Below are 10,655 nucleotides of genomic sequence, written 5' to 3' on the forward strand. Positions count from 1 at the left end.
TACCGTTCATATAGAGGCGACGTAGGATTGTTGGATCTATCGATCGATACATACGTACACACATAAATTATTGCGCGCCGCGAGTACATACGGAAACATTTGCAAACTGATTCCGTTAATGTTTGAATGCGCGGGCGAGGCGGACTCCGGAGACCGCTGATGAATCCACAAGCATCGAATTACCACCACAATTCCATCATCGGTGGACCATCGCGGCCGACTATACTAATACTATCGTTGTTTCGCGATAGTTAATATAGCGTTTTAACAAACTGAATAAAATGAAATTGATAAACATTAATAGTACATAATATCTTTTCTCAGATTAGTTAACGCTTGGCTTAATCGAATACATTTGTGAGTACTCTGTCCATACTTAAATTCCGAGACGGCTCAAACTACTTACAAGATTGTGACAGATAAAAAAAGAAATATATGAAAAACCACGACGCTCCGGATGAACGCGATGGCGTTTTAGAGGATTAAAGCGATCCTGTCTAATCCGGAGATATGACAAGCGATTTTGGCGCGGCCGAAAGTGCGATATCGTCGAATTCGTTAATCGATGGTCGGCCCACCAATTGTGGTTTACGAGATTTCAATAGGGATGCCCGGTATGCCGGCACGCAATTCCGGCAATCCTATCAACCCCGGGGAAACCGAGGCACCACCGAGTTGCCATATATACCGCCATTGTCTGACCCCGTCGGGATTCACTCGGGTACCATTTATAGGCGGTTAATGAAATGCTTAGTACTTCGACTTCGTGCGGTGGCGCGGAGCGTATTTACCGTCGCCATCCCACTTATCAATTGGCTCAACTCGGCCGGTTCGACCCGGCGCGATCAATATACAGGATGTATCAAGAGAAATGTGTACACGAGAGAAATTCTATCTTCGAAAGAATCTCGACTCGTAGCGAATACTTTATTCTGTAATAGCGTTTCGCACGTCATTCCTCCAACGCTGAACGTCTTGACCGAAAAATCCAAATTAATTTTTTCGATGTCGTTTTTCGAAGGTCTTTCGATGACGAGAGCATTAGCAAACTGAAATGTGAGGGTTCCGTTATCCGCACGTTTCGTCGTTATATCTATCAGGTTAAGCGCGCGGCGGAACTCTCGCACGAGAAGAGAAATTGACGATGGCGAATGGAGTTGCATGGAGTCTGCTGTTGATCTCCCTTGATACAGCCTGTACAGCCCGTCGAGCGAATAATAATTAAATCCAACTACAATCGGAAACTCGTATCTCGTATCTCAATACTCGACTCGCATTCGCATCTCGTATGAATATTCCGCGCGTCCGCGTTTCGTATTATGAATATTTGATTGGAACGAATTGAAACGTTACCGCACGAATAATTGAAATAAAATAAAACGACTACGCCAAAAACAAATCAGCTAAATTACATGGTTGGCCGGGATTCGCTTGATATTGTCTTTCGGCGCTCGACCCGAGCGGAGAGCTTTCCCTTTCTCTCCTTTCTCTCGATGTACCGGCTTTGCGTGACAGCCGCTTCTTATATCGCGATAACGAATCGTCTGATTAATCAAATTCGTAGGAAGCACGTGCGAAACGATAAACGAGGCGTTCTCACATACTACCCCGTTATTAATAATTGAATTCGTGATACTCCTCGTATCGATTTTCTATTTTTAACTCCGTCGAGAATCTAATACACTTCGCACCGGGTAATTCATTTTTATGCCTCTTAATTAAACATGAAATATCTCCTATTCCGCGGCAAATGTCGTGCCGAGAAATACGAATATTCCCATGGTTAATTAATTATACGATGGAATTGCGAGATTGTCTCGCCTGTGTGTGTGTGTGTGTGTGTGTGTGTGTGTGTGTGTGTGTGTGTGTGTGTGTGTGTGTGTGCGTGTGCGCGCGCGTCGGTTAATTAATCAAACGCATATAACATAATATTAACTGGCAGTGCAATATATATATTAATATTTATTGGCAAGAGATACGCCCGAATTAATGTCTACAAGATCAATAAATTAATTATCTCTTGAAGACGATTGACGGGAAATACGTCATCAACGATACAATCGCACGCAAAATTGATGTCGCGTTCAGGAGGAATTTTATCAGGCGCTCTTTATAGAGAGCACTTCTCTTCGCGGCCATTCTTATGTTCGACGGCCGATGGGATTAACGTGAAAAAAATGACTGAACTGGCCAATGGGGACACATACGGGTAGCCGAGGAAGAAGAATAAAACATCTCAGGCTTGTAGAAGAGACAGATATTGGGGTTTAATGAAGGTCTCGGAACTTCGATCGTTGGCCTCGTTGCCAACCGACGTCATCCCATCGGCCTTTTTCTCCTTTTCTTAATACCCGGTTCCTCGCAACGAGGTCCTTTTTTTTTCCTCTCGTGCTTATTATCTCGATGCCTCTGGATCGGATGCGTCGGTTCTTTCTTCTCTTTTTATCGAGCCTTCAAATCGTGTTTAATATTGCCCGGTCTGAATTTTCAGCGCCGTCGGAATTATTTATGGCGTTTGAAATTCATATTCGTCCGTGGTATTCATCGCAAATTCGACCGCAATTGATCATATCGGCGTTCCGCGCACTACGCCAGTGAGGCAAAATATCTCGAACTTTGGTGCGCACTTTGAGCATCAAGTCGGTTTCCTGACTTCGACCTCGCGCGGATAATATTCTCGTCTGCGCGAACGAGTTGCGGCGAGTTTCTTGCTCAACTACTACATAAAAATCGACGAAATATATTCCGTTAGATGAGTAGGTCAAGGAACTCGTGTAGAAATCTGTGAGAGAGATTAAAAAATATCGTGGTTCTCTTGACATATATATGAAAGCATCATTGTTGCAATATTATAAAAATTGATCGTCTCATTTTTCAGTTGCAATGTTGCGGCATCGAGGGACCGAAGGACTGGGACCGCAACAATTATTTCAATTGTTCGTCGAGCGACATAGGCTCGAGGGAAGCGTGCGGCGTGCCTTTTAGCTGTTGCAAGCGAAAACCTAATGTAATTCTTTTCATATTAATTATAATACTCGCAATTGTCGCTTTGTATCATTTTCCATCAGATATCTTAATCTTAATCTGTTGAAAGTTAAAATAATCTCCCATTTGTTTCAGGAAATCATTAAAAATAAACAATGCGGCTATGATGTAAGAAAACCAAGTTATGTAAGTATTAGTATCTTATTTTTATCACGAATATACCGATTAAGCATCCTTAATTGAGATATTTGCTTCTTTTGTGGCAAATAACGTTTATCGAATAAAATTTGATTAGAAAAATTAATGACCATAAATTAAATGAGACGTGACAATTATTCCTACAAATTTATCAATATCGGTAAATATATTATAATTTTAATCTTTTCTTTTGCTGTTTGCATCGGTCTTTAAGTTTAATCTCTCAAAATCCTTTTTATCCCAACATATCGTATAACCTCCTTTACCTATTTCGTTAACTATTTTAACCTACACATTCTACACCCACATATCACGAGTGACACCGTAGCATTCCGTTTCTAGTTTCGTCTTGTTTCCGATTCGAAACTTGCGTCATTTCGTGCGGCTGTTACGAAAGTACGGTAAACCAAGTGGAACGTGCCTCGGAAGGGCCGAATAATTTGTCTTTGGAATCGCGCTCTATCGCGCGAGTCCAGATTCGAGATAGCGAGGGGTAGTTCTCCGGGGTAGTTTTGCGCGGGTCGCGCGCGCACGATTACACAATGTCTACAAACGCGGGCAAAAACGATCCGGGTCAAGAAACTGTGGAACTTAATTAGAGAGAAAATGGTCGGAGTCCGAGAGAACGAGGCGAGAGAAGAGGAGTAGGGGCGTGGGGGTAGGGAGGATAAGAACTTCTGTGCCGGCTCTATTTTAAGAGTAGGTATATCATTCCCAATGTAATGGCTCGAAGCCCGCCCACTCGCTAATTACGCTTTCATCGAGAGAAGCCCTCGTCGCTTAATTATATTTTTTTTTGTCAGGCGACCGTTAATGCACCGCGATGCGTTACCGACCGATAAAACGCGAGTAAATAAATAACGATAAAGAGCTTTTTCTGAGCCAACGTATTATAAGCGTCACCGATATTATGTATGTCTCGATATCGCCAGTGCGCGCGTGTCGTGCATATAAATTAATACGAATTAAAATCCGAGTCGACCAACGTTTCGGCAAATAAAAATAATTCCAAATTCCAAACGCGATTGAATCGCCGCGGGGCGGATCCCGCAAAAATCTGCCAACGTTACGTGTACACCATCACTAATACCGCATTCTCCCACTCGTTACACCCCACACTCCACACCGGATCGCTTCACGCAACGGCGAGCATCACGAACACTTTATTACGTTTCTCTTACTTTTCCCCTGTGGTTTAAACCGCTAAGTTATGCCCGCGCGTCAGTCGATAAACCCTCTTAAGTTTTTCCCTCCCTCGGGGTGTGCTTTGTGGGTTCTGACGGCGGCATAAAAAATATATCTTTATGTTGCGTGGGTCGCGATTAAGGGGAAAGCGTTTCTTCATTCGTGCCCAAAGAGCACACCGTTATTATCGTCAGAAGGGTGGGGGTGAAGCCGTGTATCGATGTTTGCTCTCGCGTTATCGGTGGACCGCAGCCACAACCGATGGCGTAATTTCGAGTCTCTAAGCTCGAGCAAGCACCCTTGTATGTTGCTGGCTTTTTAAATCAAATTCTATTTACCCCCACGGGCCAATGCAGACGGGAGAGAGGAGTATATTCGAACGGGGTTGCCTAAGAGCGGGCGAGGAGTGGCTAGAATTGAACCTCGTACCCGTCGCCGGTACTGTGGTCAGCACCATGGTTCTGCAGGTATTTTCATCCTGAAAAGTGTCGTCCGTTAAGCTGGGAAGCTCCAACTTTCTCCGTTCGTCGATTAATCTATCAATTCGCGAAAGTACGCGTTAATCGATCGATCGCTTTTTCCGCGAAGAGAAAAATTCCGTTTAAAAGAACTCGAAAATTAAAATGTCGCGTTTGAGTGAATTCACTAGAGATTGAACCGAAACGTTTAAGACAAATGTCTACAAGGATAGATGTCGGTATTTTAGTCTCGTAATATATTTTCCAGATACAGTTGTCTACGTAAACAGCAATCCGCGAGTGATATTTCTATTTCCGCGAGTGTTCCTATTTTATTCGGGCGGAATTGCGTCGCGGCACGACGAAAAATCTCACGAGAAATACGAGGCAACGCGGATTTTCAGAGGAACCGCCACGTATGTATGAATTTCGCGCGAGAGAGAGCGGGAGAAATACCGTGTCCCGATATAACACTCGTGAGCGCGGAGATTGATAGCGCGACCGCCGTCGCACGAAAAGGAAAGGAAAGTACGGACTATCGTTCATTGCACTCCGCCGTGACATCCTCGCGCGGGCGTGTTATTTCCGCCGCGTGTCTAATACACGTAATACGCGCGCTATTACGCCTCAGTACCGTTTGCCTTACTTACCTTTCTAAAGGTGTACGTGTATGATGAATATTCCAGACGCGCCGATCGATCCATTTCTTTTTTTTTTTTTTACGCCGACGCGCGGTGCAAAGACCGGAAAAGGTAAACTTGGGCAAGAACCGCGGTAAGCAGGCAGAGCGCGATCGACCGAGCGAGCGATGCAAAGTGGTTTACTGTTAAAGCTTTAATTCCATTAAGCACGATGCTTTTTCCGCGCGGCCTGTCCCGACCGCGACGCGACCGGACTCTATAAACACACACGCGCGAGAAAGTTACAATTTTCCAGCTTCTCGGTCAGCTTCGAGTTGAAGATGATTTCACTGTTTATTTACGGACCTGTGATCGCATGTATGTTAGATGTAGACGTGAATGAAGAATTCTGCACGGGACGTCTCGGAAGCCACCGCCGAATGCCCTTTTAAATATTCATCGCGACGCTCGATATTTCTCATTGCGAAAAATTCGATCTTGAATTACCGAATAGATAATTATTATACGATAAGTAAAGGACATCCGGTGATTCGTGATCCGGTAATGTCCCATGACAATCTGTACAAGTTTGTATCGTTTTTTTTTTTTTTTTTTTTTTTTTTTTTTTCCTTTATTTCTCGTTCTACTTATTGATTGTTCGTTTCATTGTAAAATTTAGAAATGTTACCATTGTTAGGTACATATCTCGCTGTTATATGGGTCAGATAGCAAGTAAGTATTAGCAGTGACGTGTATGTCGTATATTCTCAGCATTTTGTATCGATATATACATATATGTGCGACAGTTGAGAGAGAATCGATACGGTAAGTACTATGTATATCCCGCTTCTAAACAAAAACGTTACGCGCGCGGTACGGTACGACCATCGAAGCGTAGCCATCCGAAAGAATTTTGCGTTCCGCATGGCAAAACACGGCTCGTATTACGATTGATTCATTTGCGCGAGCAACATTGTGCGCACCGGGCACATTTCCCCATTGAAATATAATGTGTACTCGCCGCTCGCGCGGATTTAGAATTTTCAAAAATCTAATAGCCAATTCAAATACCTGTCGATATTCGCGGCGAACGTTTATGGTAGATAATAATAATTATAATCTCGCCGATATATATATTCCCGATGATATTATATTTTATTTTACACACATCGATGCTCTTTCGTTGAATTGTTGACAACTGTCAACGCGAAACCTCTTGTAACTTTTAGTAATTATCGTTAGTAGTTTCGCGCTCTCGGAAACGTCGCATGATTTCGATAGTCCTGTTTTTCTTTGGAAACGCCACTTTCCGCATAGTTAAGCGCGTTATTGTATACTTTAATGAAGATAGGAGTGTAAGTCGTAAGTGCGTGCACACCGTGCAACTATTCTATAAAAGCGTTTATATGGAGTTGGCACGCGATGCAATAATACGAGTTTTTCCTGTCTCGTAATCAGTATGGTAAATTGCCAGCACGCTGCATAATCTTGACGGCTGGAATGAGTACTGCCTTACTCCGATGCGCAGCGAACGTCCGAGGAATCAGTTTACGCCTCGTAAACATGAATGTCTCTCTCTCTCTCTCTTTCTCTTAACGCGCGACTATATTAATTACATGCTAATTATTCAAATTTCAATTTCGCGGCCGACGAGTTTTATTGTTATTTCGACGGTGTTCGCATCCAATTACGTCGCAACAGGATTGCATATTGACATATCGGCCGGTAAACTGGCACGCATTAATATTACATTAATTGACACGTTTAATCGAAAATTATCGAGAAATTTATAATTAAATTCGTTATTAAAATGCGATTAACTTAACCGTCGGTTTGTCAATATATAGGCCCGAAATTAATGAACGATTCGATGGGGTGATAAATTGATTTGGAAGAAAAGAAATATTTGCCGCGCATTGCGTGATCAGGCAGAGTTTACGCATAATTTTACAATTACGCCTGCGAATTTCCATGGCTTTCCGAACAAAGCCAAACGTCTGAGATTCACGTCGATTCTTTATGTTGATTGAGGAAGATTATCGCAAAATATATCTCGGCCGTAAAGTAACATCGTTCGGGCAATTATACGGTAGAATTACGTGCGCGAGGCCGGCCGACCGGCCGAGGCCGGAATCATATTACGTTAAAATCACGGAATTATACTACTACGCTAGAGCCCGGGATTATGCTGCGCTATAATCGCGCGCTTATCTATACGCTAGCGCGCGCGATTGTACCGCGCCAGAATTGCGATGTATCTATGTTAATACAGGCTATATAGTACACTCTAAAATAGGGAGGCTGCCATCGCCGCGTTGTCCCGCGAAAAACGCCCGAAAAACGCCCGGGAAAGGATCTCGTCGAGAAAGTGAGAAATGTTGGCAAGTGGCTGAACGAACGGTGGAGATGAATAGAAACGAGTGGCACATCGGCTCTCTCTCTTTCTCTATCTCTCGAAAGGCTTTTTCCACCGTCAAATTAATCTTCTCTCGCCCGCCGCTGAAAAATTTTCGCCACTCGTAGCTTACGCTCTGTCAGAGCCTCAATTAACTGCGCTTAACCAAAGTCACGTTGGGTACACACCAGACCCTCGTCGTCTATTTTCCGCCTTCGGTCTTTCCCAATCTCGACCCTGTCATCGTGCGCATCGTCGTCTGCCGCTTTGACAGGCGCGCGCGCGTACAATGTTGAAGAACCAGAATAAATTAGCAGTTTCCGCACCAGGAATCCTTCGACGGTGGCGGCAGAGAAAGACGGGGCAAAGACTCTTAAGTAATTAGGGCATCTAACGCCCCGCTAATGAGGGAGTCGCACAATATCGTCCGCGTATCGGGGAAGAGACGGAGAGGGACGAGGTTGAGGAAAAGTTAGGTCGTGAAGGGGGATAGAAGGTGAAAATGAAGCAGCAGGTTGAAAGCCTTGCGTAGTTACTCTCTCCGGCTCCTTGAGGGTAAACGCGCGAGGCACGACGTAACAGAGTGGGCTTGTTACTTAGGCTCCCCCTCCCTCCTCAATCCCCGTAAATGCCCCATACGTGCTCCCCCTTTCCGCGTGCCGCTATAAAGCGTCACACACACACACACACACACACACACACACACACACACACACACACACACACACACACAATGTGTGTGTATGTATATATATATATATATATATTTTCTCTAGTACCCTCCGTTCCCTTCGGTTAGAATCCTCTTTCTCCTCCTTCTTCTTCTTCCGATCCACTTTACGATCCTGACTCGATCTATGCCCCGCCGGCGCAGCCCCCGCATCCCGCCTGTTCCTAATAAATTAGGTTGCTACCTTTATATGACCGGAAATTGAAGTTACCGACCGGAGACTTCCCTAGAAAATTTAAGCGGCGGAATTTATTGTTCGAGTCGCGGCCGAGAGTCGGGATATCGCTCCTTTAAGAACGTCACTCTCGTATATAATGTACGTTACCGTTCTTTCCCTCGCGCTGAACGAGCTTCCCTCCGCTCGAGTTTTCGCGGCGGAATTGTGAAAAACGCGGAGAGGAAACGCGTCGACCGGACCAAGTACCTTATTGAGTTTTCACTTAACGGGACCAAGAGCGAGGCCAGTGGGATGTAAAAGCGAGGACGGTCTGACCTTTTCACCATTCTCTCGCGAGTTCTCCTCTCGGAGTCGCGACAAAGAGTTATCATCGCGGATTTTATCCTCGTTCTCGTCCGTGAGCGGCTTTTACGTTTTACGCGTTACGGTTATTCGAGCGCATCATAATCTCTCGAAACGTCGGCGCTTTAACGTTACAATTCATTCGCGATAAATAAATCTCTCATAAGGATAAGATTGTTGCCAACTCAAAACATCCGAATACATTTAAAAAAAAAAAAAAAGAAAAAAGAAAAAAGAAAAAAAAAGAAAAAAAAATGCGTTCACGTTTTACCTCAGATCATTAGTTACCGTTGAATTCAGCATCGATTGTTGCCGCAATTCGCGTAAATGGCGAAACGCGCGTCGCGACGAAAACGCTTAAGACAGTTGCGACACGCGCGCATTAAAATAGCAACCGATTGACGCGATCGACGGTAAATCGTAGTTACATAAACAACGGTACAGCTATCCTTTCACTTTCTCTACGGAAACCTTCACGGAACTAATACCACCACCATTTGGGAAAATTGTCGTGGACTAACAAGAATAATAGTAGCGTAACATTGGGAGGTAAGCGAAGTAGCCGTTTCCTTTTCTCTTTTTACAGAACTTTGAGGTCGCCAAAGTGATTTATGAAAAAGGTTGCATACAGGCCGGAGAGGAATGGATAGAGCGAAATCTCCTCGCAATTGCCAGCGGCGCGGTTGGTACAGCGTTCGCTCAGGTATAAGCTGGTAAAATGCATTAGCATAAGTACAAGCTCCGATCTACGGCACGCATCGATAAATTTTCAACGAGTAACGTTGGAAATACCTCGACTTGATACCTCGCGAGTAATTAACACTTTGAATCCGCGCATTTAACGCTCGACTCGACTAAATGACGAGCCGCGAAGCGAGTCAAGATGGAAATCTTAAAGCTCGAGAATTTTTGAAAAATGTTATTTCGAAGTAAGCGTCCGGGCGTTTTGCGGTAGTTGAAATTCTTTTAAAATTCAACTCAACTAATGGAAAACTCAAACTCCCGGTGCAACTCCCGCTTAATTTTCAATTTGCGATTCAGATATATTCTATGTCGTCTCAAGATTGCCGTCGTTGATTCAAAGTGTTAAAACGAGATTTTAGCACATTTCATGCAATGTATTCATCGATGCGAACCGTCGCTGGGAGCATTACAGAGCCGTTACATGCCCTGAAGGAAATAAGGTGAGACTTTACCTATGCTTGCAACGTTGATTGTTGACCTGTTTCGTTTGCAGTGTTACACGCAGGAAAACGTAAAACAGATGCGAGATACATAATAACACACACAGCTAGGCGGTGTAAGTGCGTTTATCAGCGTAACATATTGAGCCTCTCTTGAATTTCATTAAAGAATTTTAAATTAATGCTTACTTAACGGCGTAATGAGTTTTCTCGTGTTGCCCTGTGTGCGTTAAGTAGATACCAAAGCATGTTGATATTACTCGTTGTATTAGAATCTATCGATTATATCTCAATGTGGTGTACGACTTAATTATTCAGACTGCTAATTGTATATATGTATGTGTATCCAATTATCCGAAGTTATAGATATGTGTAACCTA

The 10,655-nt window shown here is 43.8% G+C and overlaps 1 protein-coding gene and 1 long non-coding RNA gene across 6 annotated transcripts in view; one reads left to right on the forward strand and one right to left on the reverse strand.

Annotated features, from left to right (window-relative positions):
• The window catches only part of LOC148938177 (uncharacterized), a 138,015-nt gene that overhangs the window by 89,572 nt on the left and 37,788 nt on the right, over positions 1–10,655 (reverse strand). The window lies entirely within an intron of this gene.
• Tsp26A (Tetraspanin 26A) overlaps positions 1–10,655 on the forward strand; it is a 104,243-nt gene that overhangs the window by 86,634 nt on the left and 6,954 nt on the right. For 2 of the 5 annotated variants that reach the window (XM_011647017.3, XM_089084058.1), the window contains exons 6-8: positions 2,879–3,007; positions 3,121–3,171; positions 9,678–9,794. In XM_011647017.3, the coding sequence (XP_011645319.1) occupies positions 2,879–3,007; positions 3,121–3,171; positions 9,678–9,794 (297 nt within the window). Of the gene's footprint in view, positions 1–2,878; positions 3,008–3,120; positions 3,172–4,724; positions 4,836–9,677; positions 9,795–10,328; positions 10,392–10,655 lie in introns of all 5 variants that reach the window. The other 3 variants (XM_011647021.3, XM_011647020.3, XM_011647018.3) reach the window with 3 other exon arrangements.

The sequence above is a fragment of the Pogonomyrmex barbatus genome, unplaced genomic scaffold, assembly GCF_055798465.1.
Source record: "Pogonomyrmex barbatus isolate J1 unplaced genomic scaffold, ASM5579846v1 scaffold1, whole genome shotgun sequence".
In the NCBI taxonomy this organism is placed as follows: Eukaryota; Metazoa; Arthropoda; class Insecta; order Hymenoptera; family Formicidae; genus Pogonomyrmex; species Pogonomyrmex barbatus.